We start from the raw sequence: 20,060 nt of genomic DNA on the forward strand, positions 1-20,060 counted from the left end.
TGCCTCCGCAAGATAAATGTAAATCGCATTCCCTTATATTTGCTATTTATCAGGATGCGGCAGCTCACTTTCGGCAGGGGAAAATATCTCTCACCCGCATACAAACAGCCTTGCATTTAAATAGCATTTTTATTGTCCGCCGTAGCCTTTCATCTGAATGGCGGGAAAAGCATCTTCCTTTCCAGGGGAAGGAGAGGGAGGGCAAAAGACAGACCAGCACACAGCCTTAAAGGAAAAAGTGCAGCAAAATAAATAAATAAAACCCTTTTTCTTTGAGATGAGAGAGGATGTCGGTATTGGACTCAACGGGTGACTGCTGGGCAGCCAAAGATGGAGTTTAGAGAAGACAGACAGGCATGGAGCATCCATGACCTGATCTCATGAGACTGACCATCTCTGCAAACACCCAACAGTCGCTTGTGTGTGTTGCATCATACAAAGCCTTCTTTTCTGAACTACAATCTTGAATTAGATCCCAATACTGAACCTTTATACTTACAAAGAAAATGTTTGTCTGTGCAAAACTCACAGCTTCCGGGCCGCTGCTCTGCTGTTTATGCTCTGAGCGGTTTCTTGAAGTCTCCATGATATTCGGATCCTACCTTCAGTATATATCTAATAGATTTTCACTGTCCACCACGCAGTCTGTCTGACTGATTAGAAAAGTAGCAACACACCTCAACAAGACAGTGTTTTGAGCATCATTCATGTTCGAAAGTTTGGAAATGTTTAAATGTAAAATAAAATTAAAAAAAAATAAAAAAAGAAAATGCTCACCAAGGCTGCATTTATTTGATCAAAAACAAGTGTAAATGTTATTAGAATTTAAAATAACTGTTTTCTATTTGAATATATTTTATATAAGTGTTATTTCTTCCTGGGGTGCAAAGCAGAATTTTCAGCATCATTACTCAATATTAAAGTATAACAATATTAAAGTCTTTATACTGTCATTTTGAATCTATTTATCTGTTTTATTATCTATTGAATCTATTTTTTTTTCTTTAAAAAAAAAAAGATCTCCAAAAATGTAAACAGTAGTGCATGTAATGGTTTATAAAAACAATTTAAAGTATGAGAAACAGTGATATTAATCCTAATCCTAAAAATGTTTAACTTGATTGAAAAAGAGCATTTTTAAACAGTTCTTAAAAAAAAAAAAAAAAAAAAAAAAAAAAAAAAAAAATGTTTTCAAAGTGCGAAGATCATTTTTTTCGCCATTCTAAGGAACGTTTTGTGCAATGAAAAGGTTCTATGGATGTTAAAGGTTCCTCAAGGAACCATCAATTCCAATAAACAACTTTGATTTTTAATGGTGCAAAGAACCGTACTGTAGCAACACAAATTACAGCAAAAACTAGTGTCAAAGAAAAGGTTTAGAGAATATATTAGCCTTCAGACAGTCACGGTCACTTTTCATTGTCATCAGGCCAAAGACTAAACTTACGCACTCGAACCGTAAACCTTACACCAAAACTACAGTTTATTTTTTTTATTTTTTGCCCGTGGCGACGATTTTGGCTGTCTGATGTTCTTGGCAGCTGCCAAGCAGGTCTTGTTTTTTGTAAAGCCTCTTAGATTTCTTTTCCATTACTGCCAAATATAAACAGTATCTGTTTTAATATGGCTTCTAATTATTAAGTATCAATTCCCCCTCTCGCGGCGCGAGCGCACGGGGTACGGATAAATGCCGCGCGCTCATCCGCTTTGATTCGTTCGTCGGGAGAGCGTGCCAGCTGACACGGTGCCCAGTCTGCGGCTTAATGCACAAGTTTTTAATAATGTGTGGGACTACATGAGTCTCCGCGGCTCATTGATATTCACGTGCCTAATGTCTTGTCAAAACTGCGAGGCGAGGGAGACTGCAAGAGAAGCGAGCACTTGAAATTTCTGAGGTAGGTGTCTTTCCTTTTTAGTCGACGCCAGCACAGGGTTCTTAAACGTAATTCATCCCCTTTTTTCAGAGAAGGACTAATGGAAGAGGGAGAGGGTTGAAGCTTCTCCGCGCTTATCTCTGTCTGACAGTCGCGAGCAGCGGTTGGCGAGGGCTGGCGTTAGCGCGCTATGCTGTGCGGTACGGTGCAGGCGAGGAGGCCCGGGGACAGGGATCAAAGGCAGGCTCGGGTGAGCGCCGTTTTTCTCTCTGATCCCTCCGGTGGCGAAACCCAACCCCGCTCGCGCGCTGCCTTACGCACTCATCCATCTGTCCGTCCGTGAGCAGAGCCTCATTCCACAGCACAAATACACTCCCACGGCTCACATTCACACACGCGCGCACGCACGCATGCAACAACCACTTCTGCTTCCTACAGTAGAAACAAGCACACTATTATTATACTCAAGAAATGATCACATTCAAAATTTCAATGCAACAACCTTTGTCGATATTTAAGAACAATGCATTTCTAACAAAACTACTGATATGCCAAGTATTATAACAATATCATTGTATTTTTATATAGAGCCTACCTTTGATGTAAATACCATGGCATATCATTATGGTTGTTCTGTATCAAAGTATCATGATATTTCCATCCTATAGCTACTATAGTATCGCCACAGTACTTTGTCAATGGATGAAATTATCCAAAAGCACTGCAGTATAGATTGTAATCTTAATTTTAATTAAATTTTACTACATTTTAATAATTTAAACAACAACAGCAAAAAACTATAAATTAGTATGTTGTTGTAACGGACGCTTACAAAAAATGACCATATTCATCACAATTTTTGTTTAAATTATTAAATCGTAGTAATATATGTAATCACATTTTATATGATGTTTTCTATCATTTTAAATTTGATCTAATTTTCATAATTAAAGCTGTCTGTGGTTCTGCAGAGGCATGTTGTTTTCCTCTCTCTCCCAGCAGGTGTCCCTGTCAGGCAGAGCAGTGGAATCCACCTCAGAGCTCTCTGCCAAGGAACACATTTCCCAGCACCACTCTTAAAAACCCATTTAGAGAGGCATAATAGCCAGCGTGAGCACCTGACATCACGTTCAGTCTCTGGCGCTGCTGTTCTCTGTCTGTTCCCATCTGCAGAGAAACAGGAAACTTCTGCCTTCTATTTTCAAGATAACATCAATTAGAGATTTTCTGCTTGGTTACAGGACATTGAGAGATACTAGCTATATCAATATGGATATTTGAAGGGTCATCGGGACAAAATATATAATTATGTAACTTATAAACACAGCTGGAGATTTTTTGTCTATTGGAAACTTGTTCTCCAGCAGTCTTTCCCAACAAAAATGTCTTCTATCCAAAGGAAGGAAAGGAAAAAGAGTGTTTTCCCCGACATCTCTCAGAGTACATGTCCTTATCCATCACCTGCTGTGCAACAAAATGAAATGGGGCGATACAGCTCACCTCAACCCAAAAACATACCTGCAGACCAGCCAAGCAATGCCTAATAGACCACATCTGACACTGCATCACTCCCAGACCAGCCTAAACTTATAATCAAGGACTACGACAACAACAACTGCTGGTGGATGGCTTTTCTACTGGCCTGTAATGGGAAAATGTGCTCTGTCTGGATGGGTTACACCAACACCTGTGCTGAGATCAGCAGGAGTCCATTACCAGCCACCAAAGCCCATTTACAGCCAATCGCCACATTTTGGTCAATCTTTACCAGCAACCGGTAGCCCATCAACGGCAGACGTTAGGAGAAATAGGTCTCTCGTCTGAACACATGCGCCTATCTCCTCCAGACAGGTGTTGTCTGTGAACTTCCAATATAAAGGAGTTATCTTTGATCTAAAAAGTAAAAAACAAATTTTTTGCCTGTGTCACAGAAGGCAAGGTGACATCTGATGTTTTGGGAAGGGAAAAGATTCCCGGCTGTAACAGATCCACTTTTTTTTCTTGCTGAACAGCTAGCTTTCTTTTACCAAACAACTGCTGACATGCAAACTCAAGTGGTTTATTGTTTTGAAAAAATCTGGAAAAATTATAAAATACACAAAAAAGTAATATTTAATATTATTATTATTAATGATAAGAATGAACATTTCTTCTATCATATAATAGAGTTCATCAGCCGAAGTGTGTTGGAGTCGTGTTAGGTGATGTCTTATATGACCTCAGTAGATGCTCTCGGACCTTGTGTTGAGGATTTTCTGTGTGAAAGCTGCGATGCTTGACTGAACTCTGTCTCTCCTGTCACTGTCCTCACAGTGACTCTCCCATATGACCGAGAGACACATACAGAGAGAGTGAGAGGTCCCATATCAGAAAAAAATTAAGAAAATTCTAAATATTTAATAAAAAAAAATGTACGAATGTTGAAAAATATTATAATATATACTACTATTTTCCTTTAACAAGTTATATTAAACTGAATAAAAAAGACTATGGCATTAATGGAAAATAATAGTATATATTATATTATATCTATATATATATATATATATATATATATATATATATATATATATATATATATATATATATATACACAATTAAAATTATATTATTTTAATATAAATTTGTCAATGAAAAAATACTATATTATGTATTACTAATTATATTTATATATAAATATTAATATTATTATTATATGTGCAATGCTTTTAAAACATTAGTGAAATGTATTTTGCATACTTAGTAAACTATAAATATACTCAGTGACTATATAATAAAATTAATAAATTAACAAAAAAAAAAATTATTACAATATTCTTTCTTTTGTAAAGAAATTCATATATATGCCCAGCTGAACTATCATAACTATCCAACTATCAAAACAGAAATCTGCACCTTAAAAATATACAGAAATATAATGCTAAAAAATTCAAAACATAGCAATCGAAAAGCAATATAATTTTTTTTTCTCCATTTAAAGCCTGCAGACCTGATCCATGATTCATTATTTATAAGGAGAAAGTATTTAAGCACAGCTGAGAAGGAAGCAAGAGGCAGTGTTAAATGCTCCCATTAATAGAAAAAGACCTCCATGTCTGCTGGTATTTACGGAGGTTTGGAGCGAAGGCATTAGTGCTCAAAGCCCCTGTGCCACGATTAACAATCTCTCTCACTGTAAGACGCCCATGTTATCCTTCCGACGTTGTAGTTACGAGGGGAAAAGCTCTTTTTTGTCACCAAATCCTTAATTCTTTCTTCTCTGAAAAAAGAGGGTAATACTGAGAATGTTTCTCAATCTGCTTTGAGAGAGCAGGGGAGAGAAAAGGAAAGCCCCAATAAAACATGTGTGAACCAAAGGGTAATTGTGGACAAATGCAGCATTGAAATTCATTTTCAACTCTTTACACACCATTTCAATCTTATTTTATGCTTGTTAGCCACATCTTGTTGGTGAGGGTCGGCGAGACTGCCCAGTATTGATGGATAATTGTGTATAATTCACTCCTTACATGCGATTTGCATCAATACGCATTATTTTTTCATGGTAGGTATTTAAGACAGAGCCATTTCTGGAGAAAGTCAACCTAAAAGCTGATTAATGGGGACCAAAGAGGATAACTGGGAAAAATTGACAAAAACACAACAACAGCAACACAAATTCAGACAGGACACAGAAACATAGCAATAGCAAACATAGCAAAAGGCACCTACTCACTCTCATGTACACACATAAATATTCACTGACGAAATTGTCCAAAGAAACATAAATTTCACCCCCCCCCCCAAAAAAAAAATAAAATATAGATATAGATAGATAGATAGATAGATAGATAGATAGATAGATAGATAGATAGATAGATGAAAAATGCCATCCAATAGCTAAATAGATATTAACCATTCTTATGGTTTCTGATATAAAAACTGCAAAGGTTTGGGAATGATTACAATGTTTTCGAGCTATGAAAATAAGAAACACTTTAATTTCTCCATAATTTCTGTTTCCACACAAGTCGAGGATGCTAGCTTAACTCGACAATGCTCTTGATCTGTGAACCATGCTGGCGTTCATTCAGCGTGCCATTCATCGTTCTCACATTAGAAAGAGGCCTCTGCACTAACCTGTGGCGAAAGGCCGTTGCTCACGGGATTCATGTGGTTGCTTGAAGCTGACGGGCTCATAAAAGTCTCTGAATAGCTGGAGAAGGAGTGGCGGTTGGATGAGAGGCAGTAGGCGGAGCTACTGTCAGCCGAGAGTCCGCCTTGGTGCATGGAAGAAGGCGGCAGGGGCTGCGGCCGGTGCAACGTACTGCTGCCATCTGAAACACAAACACAGAGATGGTGATACCTAATTGCATCAGTCTATCAATAAGTATCAAAATGGTAGTGGAGAAACACTTTAGATAAGAAGAGTTTTGGTAGCACTTTACGTAAAGCGTTTATATATAATGCATTATAAAAGTAGTTTTAATGCATTAATTATGCCGTGCAATGCACCTTATAATAAATTGTACAATCTCATGAATCATTGTAGCCACAGTTATACATTATTAATTCATTGTTACACTAAACAATTTAAATTCAGTTATAATTATTTACAACAAGATATAATGCATTACAACACACATTATGATAATTACAATGCATTATAGTCTTTAATAACACTTTATAATGCATTATACCTAAAGGCTTTAAGTAAAGTGTTACCAGAGGAATGGTAGTGTTCATCTATAGAGGTTCATGGGTTACTATACTCTACCTTGTGAGAGAGTAGTGCTGGGATAGGTTGACTCTGGAAGCTGATAGGTAGATAAGGTTGGCATGCCAGTTGGTGGAAACCCTCCAGGCAACAAGTGGTTGAATGCTGCCAGCTGATTTGCTCCTGCTTGTTTGCGCCACCTTGCTCTTCGGTTGCTAAACCAGACCTAATAAAAGATGGAAATAAAATGTTATTTTTAATTTTTTATTACATTATTTTTATTTGATTATTTAAAGGGAGACTGACAATTGTGCAGAGACAAATATCCCATTCTAAGCATGATTTCATTCACATAACATGCAGTTGAAAGCGATCAGCAGTCTTCCAGACAGGTTCATGGGCATGTGTGTGGCAGAGAGTGTGTCCTCATGGGAAACTGCCTCTTAGCACATGTTGAGGTCCCTGTTGTTCTAGTTAAGTGGCTAAAGCTGTGATCTGTTTAAACAGGCCGCTCCGGGATGCCATCAGAGACGAGAGATCGTAAACAGGTCAGAGGTAGCCCACACATCTCCACAGACATCTCCTCCACATCTTGAGTATGTTTATCTACCTGTCGGACACTTTAAAGAGAGTCCAGAGGACTTTTACTGGAGCTGTGTTGTCTGATACACATAGAAACGTACACACAGAGACATCTGTCACATCTTTAACATACTGCTTCATATCAAGCTACAATACTTGAATGAACTGTTTGGCTTTTGTTGTCAAAGACAATGATATGATATATATATTTTTTAAAGAAATTGAGGACCTATATTGTTAAAACAGCATGCTTTATAGCACTAAAATGGCAAAAGAAAGAAATATGCTCAGTGTTTACATTATCGAAATGCATTAGTTCGTTATTTTTTTCAGGGTTAAAATACTTTTTGGTTTTAGTCGAACCAAAATAAACGCCCATTCAAACCAGACTGACTTCAGACAGTCGTCTTAAAATGAGGACAATTTGCACATTTTAAACGGAGGCTTCCCTTCCATCAAAACATGAATATAATTAGCGTCTCTGAAAGCAGCCCGCTCTATTTCACAGGAACAAGACCAGAGCCGTGCATATGTGAAAGGTTGGAGGACATTGATCTTTGCCATGCACTGGCAATTCATCCGCGTTTAATACACTGTCAGGGCAGTTCATCTAGCGTTGTGTTTAAAACAGGCTGGTCCATTGTGCATCCAGATGAAAGGTGGGGACAAAGGCCTCTCAATACACCAGGCTGAAAAGTGTCCACAAAGAGTGGGCGTCCCTTTTTAAACGTGTCTTTAAGAGCTCTACTTTCATGGTACGCACACACTCTATTCTGATGCAATGACACCGTAGACACAATCTACAAAACACACACACACATACACACTCGCTGGCTCTTTCTTACAAAGCATTGCTTACATTGTCAATGTGCAAAACTGTCAGGTCACTAACAGCTAGCATCTCATTCAGATGACTTCAATGGCTCGCCAGCGTTTGATGCGACTAAAGATGACTCTTACCCATCTGTCATGCGTCGGATTCGAATCGCTCTTTCTTACGCTCTTGGAAAGTGAAACCCCCACCCGACTCTCATCCTCTCAAAGGGTTTAGGAGGAGACACTTCGCCCCCTCTGTCCGTCATGAGCCTAAACCTGGTGTCGTAGACAGATAAAGGATGGCCTGGCGTCCTGAAGGAGCTCGGGAAATGCATGTGCTGGGATTCGAACGGATCTCCTACTGGGAATCGTGCAAACATGTTATGAAGAATGGAAGAATGCTGTGTCCTTCCCCCAAAAACCAAAAAGTGTCCCGCTCCACTGTCCCTCCTGACCTTTGACCTCTGAACCCTGCTCTCCACCCCTTCATCCTTTCATCCTGATGGCCTCTACCTTTTTTCTTCTGCTGCAAAGTGCAGATACGTACTTCTGTGACATCAGCGAGGAGCATTTAATAGTTCATAGCACTGGCTGGAATTCATTCAGACACTACAAGCAAAACTTTACAGTTTTATTCTTATCACAATTCTCAGGGTTTTTACTAAAGGGTGTGTTCATATAATATTCACCCATTTATTTATTTTTTTCATAAAAATAACGTTTTTTTTTCTGTCTGTTGACATTGTTTTCTAATTTATGGCATGATAAAAAGAGAGTATCACCATAGTTTCCCCAGTTTATTAATTATAGTACATTATTACAATTGTTTTGTATTAACATTTTAAAAAAATATGTAAATAATGCATTATCTAACTAAATATGCACTAATTTGCATACATTTCCACAACAGAAATCTGAACATTTGAAAAAGTCAGGGTCAGAATTCTTGTTGACGTGGTACAGCTTAAGTTTGAGAATTTTGGATATCCTTTTTATTACTCCAGATTTTTTAGGAATAAAATGTCTCATAAATTGAATGATATATGAACAAACACCTCTGTAAAATCCTTCTGAATATAGATATAAATAAAGTATGGTGTATGTAAGAGCTGCTAAAGTTTAGATTTCAAAACTCAAAGAAATGGCCTTTAAAAATATGTATTGTAAATGAAATCTATAGGCACAAACCCATAAAGTGTAATAAAATAAACACTTAAAAGTGTATTTTAGATCTTTTCTTTCTTTTCACTAAAAGAAAACGTTATAGAAGCAAATTGTCTAAAATGTCTAAATTAACCAGTGTTTGAAAAACAATATTTTTGTCTGTTAGCGTCTTGCCTTAAGGAATATCTTTCTTAAGATTTTTGTGAAATCTTTAAGCAAAAGTTCATTTGCACTCGTCACTTTTGTTTGCGATTTTTCTACAGAAAGCAAACTATTATCGCTTTAAATACTGGCTTGTTTCTTCTCTGGCTTTTAGTTCAATCTCTCATCCTTAACACATAAACTAATCTCTGCACATGCATTACCACACAATCTGTAAGATGCATAATGCTATGACAATTCATAAAGAGATTTGGGATTCATTATTCTCAGAGAGCTGCCTGCATCCCTGTGGTCTGAGCACTTACAACGCAGCCAGCAGATCTTGTGGCTTTACAATGTGCTCGGCGAAGACTCCCGTCTGCCTTAATCACACCAGCAGCCTGTGAAGCATATCTGTCTAAGTGAATTTGCTGCTTTTGAAAGCAACGTGGCGTCACAGAGGTGCACGAGTTAACTCTATTAAGTTAAACATTAAGCACAATATGCCTAATAAATACAGTTCTGTTTTATAGCACAGAGGGATGCGTCATCATAGTGCCTTACCAAGATTATGGGTGTGTGTGTGTGTGTGTGTGTGTGTGTGTGTGTGTGTGTGTGTGTGTGTGTGTGTGTTTTCTGGGTCGCTTATGCCTAAATAAATACAGTTCTGTTTTATGGCACAGAGGGATGCGTCATCATAGTGCCTGGCTGAGATTGTGTGTGTGTGTGTGTGTGTGTTTTCTGGGTCGCTCCAGTCGTACCCTCTGAGCTGGATTTGGAACCCAATCACAAAGTCACCTTGAACAGTCCCAGATTCCCTCTCTTCCCTCGCTGTCTGCAATCCATCCTAATTCCTCTACTGAGACAGTTTTCATCCAGCCCACAGCAAAACCACATGATGAAGAACTTACTGTCCACTGACAGCAGTTTTTAGGGAGAATGCTGAAACAATAGGGCTGATACATTATAAACTGTTTGATAAATACATTTAAAAAGTAAAGAAGTTTGGTTAATGATGGGGTATGCATTTGAATACATTTGCACTTTTTTTTTGTTTTTTTTTTTTGGAAGGGACAACTCACCCCAAAAGGAAAATTTTACATTTTACTCTGTTTTATTTAATTCTATCTCATTCTGAATGAGTGTGACACTCATTTAGTGAAAAAATAAGATATTCTGTCTTTTCTGAACATTTTCAGTGTCTTTTCTAACTTTGCCTTCAGCGAAAGTCAAGCCACATTTATTTATATAGCGCTTTATATAATACAAACTTTCAAAGCAGCTTCATATTAATAATCAGGAAAAAAAACAGTGTTAAAATGAATCAAAACATTCAGCTATAAAGCAGCTCTATAAGACAAAAGTGTCATAATTTAGCACAATTTAGTTCAAGTTTTGTTCTCATCTGACAGTGTAAGTCTTAAATCGATAATATTGCATATTGTTTTAGTTCAGTTCAATAACAGTGTTAGCGCTGCAAAGTTCACCAATTATGAAAATTCTGTTCAGCTGTACAACAGCTCTACAGAAGAAAATAGTGTCATTATTCAGTTCAATTCGGTTTATTCTCATCCAGTAATATCACTGATTATTAAACACCAATGTCAGTGAAAGTCAATAGGGTGAAAAATTGTGTCTTATTAATATATAAATCAGGACTGAAATGGCAAGTGAATGATCATATTTTAGTGCACTACCTTATTTTTTTTTCACTTTCACTTTTTTTTAATCAATCAAGGTTCAGTAATTAGCTTCAGCACACCTTCAGTTGTGTAATCTGTGAGAGAGACTGTGTGTGTTTGTCTGATCATGTAAGCATTTGTTTCAATCATTATGGACTATAAACCCAAAGATGGCGCAATGTCTGGGCTCAGCACTGTCCCTGTGTCCAGTGCAGCAATCTATGGAGATTTTTGTTTACAGCACACACCTGTCACAGAGAAACATGATAAACCTGTGTGCACACGCACAATGTTTCTTATTCCTGTCTTTTACAGGATGTTCCTTACACCACAAGTCCCTTGTTTGTGAGAGCGCCGTGTGCACTCAATAAATCACTATAAACAGTCACCCGTAAATCCAAGATAGTGTTGGACACAGCAACAGTCTCCACTGAAACCTGTTTCTTCTTAAGGAAAATGTTATTAAGGGATGCTTTTAAAAGGTTTCAGGCCGTTCACCTCGTGTTTCAAAGGAATAAACATTAAACAACGGTGACATCTGTTTTTATTCCAACAAATGCGATTTAACCAACTTCAGTCTAACAAGCAATGTGTTGACTGCATCAAACAATCGTTTTTTTCCTCTTTCTTCTGTAGCCCGCTTGAATTCTCTCACTCTCTTTCTCCCCGTCTGGCGCTATGCTAATTAACATTACTGGGAACGCGAATTGCAAAAAGGAGACTGGGATTACTTAGATAAGAATCAACAAACACAAAGCGGCTAAAAGAAAGTCATTTAAATTCTAATAATGCGAAACTGTTAGAACATTCTCACTGATGCATTGCAACAATTTTGCTCTCTACAGTCTTCATAAATCCTATTTATTCTTTTATGGTGCACAAGCTAAGACTCTCAGAAACAGAGTTGCCTGTTGGGCTGGATGGGATTTTTTTTTTTTTTTTTTGCTAGCATTTTTCTGGTCTCGGGGTGCAAGGAATTGATGAAATATTATATGGAATATTGCCATAGAAATAGCTGGCGTATAAAGTACCCTAGTAAAAAATAAATATACTAAAATGTATTTGAAATACATTTATTTCATGCTAAGTATACTATAAATACATTTACATGTTTATGTACTTAAAAAAAATACCCTGCAATTGTACTTTCAGCTAAATCGGAAAAACTATTTTTCTACTTAATGCACTTTAATTGTGTGGAAGTAGTGCTGTTTTATTGATTGGGATATACTGTAGTGTTTTTGTTTGTGTTAAGGTATACTGATATTTGATTGGGCTAAGGTACTCTTTAAATATCTTGCATTTAAAGACTGATATTATTCAAAGCTCATACAGTCCTCAACAATAGTGACATTAAAACACATTTTAGACTTAATATTAAAAATGTACATTGTGCACAAGTAGTACTCCAAATAAAGTTTAATTATAATTTTTATATCATTGAGTCTAGAGCGATATGTCAGTAAATATGTTAATAAATTTGAACTATATTTAGTATATTTTAAATACAGTACTTTTTTACTGGAGTATGTTTTATAAAAAACTGCAGAGAAACCATTCAGAGACAACATCAAATCATGATATCTTTGCAAACTGCATTAATAGTCAAATCATCTTGTCTTTCCTAATTAATTAGTCTATTTATTTTTGATAAATCCATTCTATGCACTTTATATGTAAAATATCTCCTGCTATATCATGATCTACACATCCATTTTTAGTCAGCTAGCATAAAAATGTTAACATTAAAACACACAACTCACAGGTACAGAAAGGCTAACTTCCTGCCAAATTGATTTCTACGCTTCATAAAAGGGAAATATTTCCACCTTATTAGACTCTGCTAACTATAATAGCTGAATGCAAAATGTGCACTGCTTGTAAAAAGGGAATCTATGTCAGAAAGGAGGAACACGAGCCAATGGCGCGGCTCTCTTATGACTGCTAACTGAAGTGGAGCCGCCGTAACCTCTTAAAAACTTCAGAATGAATAAGAACAGAATGCAATTCACTCCATCGTGGATGATTTATAAAAACCACCAGCCTTTCTGCCACTGTCCACTTTGTTTTTAGCGCTGGTTGAAAACGCTCCCCTTGTTTCACCTAGCTAACGATTAGAACAGTCTGCAAACGTTTCTCATTCCACTAATAGTCTGAGTGGTGGCTCGACGTCCTCAGATGTCACATGGCATTTATGTGGTGCTTATTCACCTCGTGGACGTAAAGCAGCAGGACTATAAATCCACAGGGAGAAAGTCTCTGCTAGGCTACATAACCCTGTCACAACCCTTTAACATCCCTGCTACCATCAAACTAAAATGAAACCGGTCTGGGTGCGATATGGATTGTGGTAACTGATTTGTCCGATAGAACTGCAGTGGATCTGAGGAACGCTGGGGCAACTGGATGTGCTAAAGTCTTGGTGAAGATGGTTAGGATGGAGATCAACAAAAATGTTAGCTAAAACTCAACCAAGAATAAAAATTCAAAAGCAAAATTCTGAATTGAGGACCTGGCTTCCTTTCAAATTCATGAGTGTGTATTTGAATAGAATACTGCAGGAAATCCAATTAGAATTACAGGAAGAGGAAGATGAGATGATTAATCAAATATAAAGAACTATATAAAGTAAATACAATCAAAAAAACAAATCTAGCTTTCTTAGTTAATCTATGTCAGTAAAAAAAAAAAAGTTAGTTTAGTTAATTCTACTTCCTTACAGTTCAATTTGACATTCCACATCCTGTTCGCTACCTCAGTTCAAATTCTGGAATTTAAAAAGCATTCTCAGTTTAATTCTGAATGGTGCACAACCCTGCTCTCTTTTCTACTTGCCATGCATATCATTGCCCCAAGACTGCAGAAGGAGGGCTGTCTAACACGCTCTGGAGTTGATGATCCAGGGGTGGAGAGGCCCCTCTTTTGGCCCCTGTCTCACCCCAGTGCCCTCTTCTCCAGTCCCCAGTAAAGTGACATCTGCCGGATGAATCTGCACAGCTGTGGCGGACCAGGTCACCAACCGGGCCAGAGGTCTTGTCTTGTTCTGGCCTGGGAGGAATCTCTATACAGAAACCTGCCGACATACCCGAAGCCAAACCAGTGGGAACTTCTGTGAAACACCTCTAATGGTAACTGCATGAAGAAGACCTGCATTCTTGCTATGAAACAGCATGTCATATTTTATTAGAACACTTGAAAAAGTCTCTGCCAAAGCAGCTGCCATAAATTGGCATGTATGAGCCCTGGAATGTCTTGTTGGGTTTTGTGCCAAACTCGGACACCTCGTTGAATTAGTGTTTTTGGGTGGGTTAAACGCATTATCAAGTACCCTTTAATGTCATTCCAACGGGAGGTCAAAGTGTGAGCTATGATGAACTGCACTTTTATGAGTAAATCTATGTAAGTACTATACCAGGCTGACTCCTTTAACAGTTAAAAAAGTCAATGGCAAAACCACACATGAAATCCCCATTTGGGGGGGCTGCTTTGGGGAGGGGAAGAACTTTCACAATAGACTCTACAGAGAAATGCCACAATCCCCCCTTAACACTAGACCAAGCAGGGAACAACATTGAAGACCCATGGCCAATATTTACTGTGCTTAACCAGAGTCAATTCTTAGGGTGACCTTTTTGGAAGATTCAGTTTGAATTGACCTTTGGAGACTTTCAAAGTGTTCCAGAATTAGATTATGAGAAAAACTGTATTAACAAATTATATCCATGACTCAAATACCTCAGCTTTTCACATGATATCTCTTTAGCCCTATTATGCGAGAGGGGGAGATGTGTCCTTTTGGTTATTCTGCCTTGTTCAAGGTTTTCTTTGAGTCCTATCTCTTGTCATTTACATCAGTTACCATAAATACACCAAGCATCCCCAGGGGAATCTTGCGGGCCAAGAAATGCACAATTGACCTACAAATGTGGCTTATCAGTTGCCATAACATGCTGGAACAGAAGACACTTGTGTTTGACAAGCATGTTGTTTTTCATTGACCAATTAGAGGTGTTTTTTCACACCCTTGGTCTTACGTTCATTATTATCACAGCTAATATGGATGGTAGAGTTCTAGTTGTTTAACTCGGGGCTTTCCCTTTCTTTTCCTTTCGAAATCCCCTAGACACTTCTATCTTTCGTGACGCTGTTTAAGTAATAATGAATGTTTTTACATACACCAGAGCTTACCAGACATAAACCTACAATCAATGCAAATCGGTCCCCTAAATACATCATGTGTAAAATATTGCGAGAAAACAAGTGTAGCATATATCTCTCAAAATTCTCCCAAGAGTGTGGAAGCAACCATTTAAACACAAACATCTTCTTCCTTGAATGCTCAGAGACAGACAAAGACATATGTTAAATCAGTTGACCTGTCGATGAGTATGTTCCGGTAAGGAGCCTAAGCATAAGTACGGTGCGGGATATACGGAGGGCGAAGTGAGGATAGGAGTTTGGAGAAGCCTAGACCCCCTACCCCCACCTTGCCGAGTCTTTTACAAGCACTTGATTGATTAATGTTGTTGTCAGTGAACAGAGTCCCCAGAGAGAACCAGAGGGATCCTTTCTGATATGTAGAGGGATTTACAAGTAGCGGCCAGCTTTCAAGTGCTGGGAAGCGATCGCCAGCCAAGGGAAGAGATGAGAAATCCATCAGGAATGCATTTTGTCTGTTCTTCTTTCTTCCCTTCTCTTTTTCCCCATCCCTCTTTTTGTCTCCCACTAGCTCAGAGTGCAGCTGCTGCTATAATTCTACTGTATTTGCTTTGCGATGTTACATAAAACTACAGGGTTCACAAACTGTCAGGAAGCGTCCCGAAGACTCGGGGTGAAAGCAATAGGGCAGGGCTCCAACTGTCATCTGACCAAGAGTGATGTACTCCCGGAGGGGAGGGGAGGTCAAACAATTAGTCTCCGCTGAATAAATAAATATAACAAACACCAGCAGTAAACAGAGGCATCTAGATGACAAGAGAAGAAATAACACCAAGAGGAGGTCTAAAAGCCTATCAGATACATTCAAGGTCAGTTGCAATTGCGAAACCATGCAGGGGAAGTACAAGTATCTGTGCAAGAAAGCGTATCCCACCTGTACACGAGCCTCGGTTAGTTTGGTCCTCTGTGCAAGCTCCTCTCTAGTGTAGATGTCGGGGTAGTGTGTCCTCTCAAAGGCCTTCTCGAGCTCCTCCAGCTGCTCTGCTGTAAAGGTGGTACGGCTGCGTCTCTGTTTCCTTTTCAGGGGCAGGTCTGGCTCCGACTCCACGTCCGAGCCATCATCTGTACGGTTACCTGCGTACAGAGTTTTAAAATAAGTCCTTGAGAGGCTTTGAACATCGGCACCAAGTCTCGGATGCTTTACAAAATGGCAAGTTATTTTTAAAAATTCAATATGTACAGCAATTGAAAATTTCAGCTGTCGCCAGTACAGCGGCACAGCACAAATTTTTGTCAACGGAAAATGATCCTGAAAGCCGAGACCAGCTATCACGGCAATATTAATGCTTCCGTTATCTCAACGTGTCAATGGAGCCCTAGATACCATTTTATTGGGTCTTATTCATATGTGAGAAGTCTTCAGATACATAATCCTGCCACTGAGCCCTGGAGAGGCCTGGGGGACGTAACTGTGAGGGTTAGGTTAATCTACACCAGACACCTTGCTCTAGCACGTCCGCCTTATTCTCTTTGTAGCGGCCTGGGGCTAGCTCCTAAGAGCAAGTGTTTGAAATAAGAATGTATGAGACTTCTGGGCCATTGAATCCCTCTCTTTGTGTTTCAAGCTAGTGTTCGAAATATATTACAACATATTTTACATTACTTTTTTTCAGGCACGCAGTCAAAGACAAGTGCAGATTGCAGTTGGCAGTTTGCATTTTAGCCAGAGGAGTATTTCCCCGGCACAAAGACGAACACTACTATGACCGAGCCAAGAGGAGCGTTTGTAAGGAGAGATATGGAGTGTGTTAAGATATATTACTGAAATACATTACCATGATAATTGATTCTAAAATTGCATCATACTTTATTTGTGAGCCACCTCTGTATATCTATACATGGCAGCAGAAAGCTTGTGAAAGGTCCTGTCACAAAAATCACACTTTTACATTTGCTTTCCTAAAACGCATGAGTGCTAACAAGCAGAGTAGCTTGAGTCTTGCTCCAGGCCCTTTGGTCTTGCATCATCCACGGGGGAAAGACAGAAAGAAGGGCTCCGAGCTCCTTCCCCCGCAACGCCACAGCTGCCACGATGGAGACAAATCTCCTTTGAGCCATCGTGCGCACTCTCTGCCCACTGCTGATCAGCAGGTTCCTGCACCCTGGACCACTTCACACGAGTTTTCCTGCATCTCCATTTTCTTCTGCCAGACCCAAGCCTGATCGTCTCTCTCAAACCTCCATCTGCCAGCCCTCTTCTATGGCTGATAGGCTGCCAGGAAAAAAGGTTACAAAAAGTCTTGTGGGAGTGTGCTAGTGTGTGTATATTAGTATGTGCATGAGCATGCGAGTATGTCCATGTGTATCAGCGAATGCATTCATCTTGGTGCATGTGTGAGTACTGAGTGCACTTGAAACTGACAATGGGGAAAAAACAATCCCCCAGCGTAATGCAACTACCAATGACAAAAAGAACCAAACTGCGGGCGTGCAAGTGTGTTTGTGCATGCTTGCGTATCCATACATGCATTCTTCTTCTTGCATGTCAATTTTTGTGCACCAAATACATGCAGAAATGAAATTGCAGATTATATATAAAGAACTCAACTCTGGGCGAGTAAGTATGTTGGGTATCAACAAATGCATTCTTCTTAGTGCATGTGGAAGTGCATAGAAAAAGACAAAAAGAAAAACACCTATATATTGTTTTTAAACCAGGTAACTACATACTGTATGTATAAAAGGCAAAGCAAGCTATGGTCTTGTGTATATGCACATACTTTCTTCTAGGTGTGTGTCAATTATGATGTAATCAAAAAAGTTATCAATAAAAAGAACCAAAATCTGGCAGTGCAAGTATGTTAGAGCATACTTGCATATCAGCAAATGCATTCTTCTTGTTGCATGTGGAAGTACATGGAAATTACAGAACATTCAGTCTTATTTATTCACACATTAATTCCTCTTGGTGCACATGCAAGTATTTGGTGCAACTACATCAACAATAGAAGAAAAACTCCCTTCCGCAATGCAACTGCTTCAAGACGCACCAAACTGCTGCAGTCTCCAGACCAGCTCTGGAGTTTAATTAAACATGGAATTAACGGATTATATGGAGACTATCATTACAGACCACTCGAGCAGTCTTCACAGAATGTCTTTTTGTCTCCCCAAGCTCTGGCTCAATGATTCTCAATGGATTACATGCGACCGCAGGACATGAGTCCGCATTCATTAAATCAATTCCTCCATCTTCCCCCTTTTAATAAAGATTGATTTTTTTACAACACTGCCTGGCACTCCAGCACACGAACAAAATCTTGAATATATAAAGTTGAATATGTACATATCCTGGATATCCCTTTGTTGGTTTTCATGAGGATGCGACAGAGCGATTTGTTGCTAACACACCATGACAACACTTGAGACTCGCGCAGTGGTCTACGGATCACTTTCCAAAGTCACCTCGGCATCCTGAGGGGGAGGGAAAGACGTGCCGCTGTGATTTTTGTTTCATTTTGTTTCATCGTTTCGCCACATGATTTATGAGGAAAGATTCTGTCAGCGTATCCTGCCCTTGTGTCTCTTTGTTTTTTTTAATGTCCACACGTTTGATGCATTTAAGCCTTTTCACTTATAATTACAAATGTACTGTAACCATATATAATCCCACCACACGTCTTTTGTATTGAAATATTTTACAAAACACATGTATTCAGTGGGTAAACCCAGAAACAAAACTCAGGTTGTTGTTCTCATTTCACAAGCTCTAGCCCAGTCGTCTTGCAAGTCCAAGACTGAAGGTCAACAGGCCCCCTGACAACAGCAAAGGATTATGGTAATGAAACAGATGCTGGCAGAGATAGAGCAGTGAGAGGGGCATGATACAGGCCTCGTCTCTGTCCCAAAGAGGTCCACTGATTGGGATACTAGCTTCTATCAAGAGAACAGAAACCCCAAATGGGTTCAGATAGGTTATGGCAGACATGTAGTATGCTACAAGCACACAGCGTTAGCTGCTAATGAGACCGTGGAGAAGCTGACTAAAAAGCTAGAAGTATACAAAACTTTAAACTCTTGTGTAGCTATCATAACTAAATGATTGAAATTATTCCATTGGCTCTCATTTCTTGTTTAAAAAAGCACTACATTTAACCACAGTAATCAGGGGACCAAAAAAAGAAGCAGTTAATTTGCACTTTAAACACAGTTAAGCTCAAGAAGATGTGAGGTCAATTCACAAGAACTCTTCCCTGTTTTAAAACAATAAGGTACATCCTGACTAATCTGCCTCACAATAACCGAGCTGTAATTCTATTTGAGGGTTCTGGGGATATTGATAAAGTCCTCTGCTCACTTATCAGCCAATTAAAGCCTAATTATGTTCCATTCATTCTGTGCTACAGCCTGAATGTTTTTCCTCTAGGGCCCAACGTGATCTTTAACAAAATGTTGACTTTGTGCCGAGTATTTCATTTGCAACAAAATCAGGTGCGTACAGAAGGCTCTGACAAATTTTAGATTGTATTTCATTTAAAAACCAAACCCGTATGAAGCAGAAGGCTAGAAGCAGATAACCCGTTACGAGTAGGTTCTCTGCTTCTTGGCTACATGAATCACTAGAGACAAATCTCATCCATTTAAGGCCCACTATCTGCAACAGTTAAGCCAACATACACATTTAGCTCAATTTAGCAGTCGTTTACGTTAGCTTACGTTGGTTTAAAGGGGTAGTTCACAACAAAATGAAGATTCTGTCATCATTTACGCATCCTCATGATGCTCCAAACTTGTACGACATTCTCTCTTCTGTGAAACACAGATATTTTAAAGATCGTTGAGTTCCAAACAACATGAGACCCCATTGACCTTCACTTTATGGAAAAATCTATATTTTAAAAATATCCTCTTTTGCGTTTGAAATGTGACTATTTTACAAAATTCCTT

At 38.7% G+C, this 20,060-nt stretch overlaps 1 protein-coding gene and 1 long non-coding RNA gene across 3 annotated transcripts in view; one reads left to right on the forward strand and one right to left on the reverse strand.

The window, feature by feature from the left end:
• LOC109099010 (paired box protein Pax-7) overlaps positions 1–20,060 on the reverse strand; it is a 54,581-nt gene that overhangs the window by 16,076 nt on the left and 18,445 nt on the right. For both annotated transcript variants that reach the window (XM_042733710.1, XM_042733709.1), the window contains exons 5-7: positions 16,048–16,247; positions 6,631–6,796; positions 5,994–6,190 (exon numbers count right to left, since the gene is read on the reverse strand). In XM_042733710.1, the coding sequence (XP_042589644.1) occupies positions 5,994–6,190; positions 6,631–6,796; positions 16,048–16,247 (563 nt within the window). The remainder of the gene's footprint in view (positions 1–5,993; positions 6,191–6,630; positions 6,797–16,047; positions 16,248–20,060) is intronic.
• LOC122138870 lies at positions 1,734–4,072 on the forward strand. Its single transcript, XR_006155852.1, has 3 exons — positions 1,734–1,895; positions 1,965–2,124; positions 2,877–4,072. It is a non-coding gene; the product is annotated as an uncharacterized LOC122138870 (long non-coding RNA).

The sequence above is a fragment of the Cyprinus carpio genome, chromosome B11 (assembly GCF_018340385.1).
Source record: "Cyprinus carpio isolate SPL01 chromosome B11, ASM1834038v1, whole genome shotgun sequence".
Taxonomy (NCBI): Eukaryota; Metazoa; Chordata; class Actinopteri; order Cypriniformes; family Cyprinidae; genus Cyprinus; species Cyprinus carpio.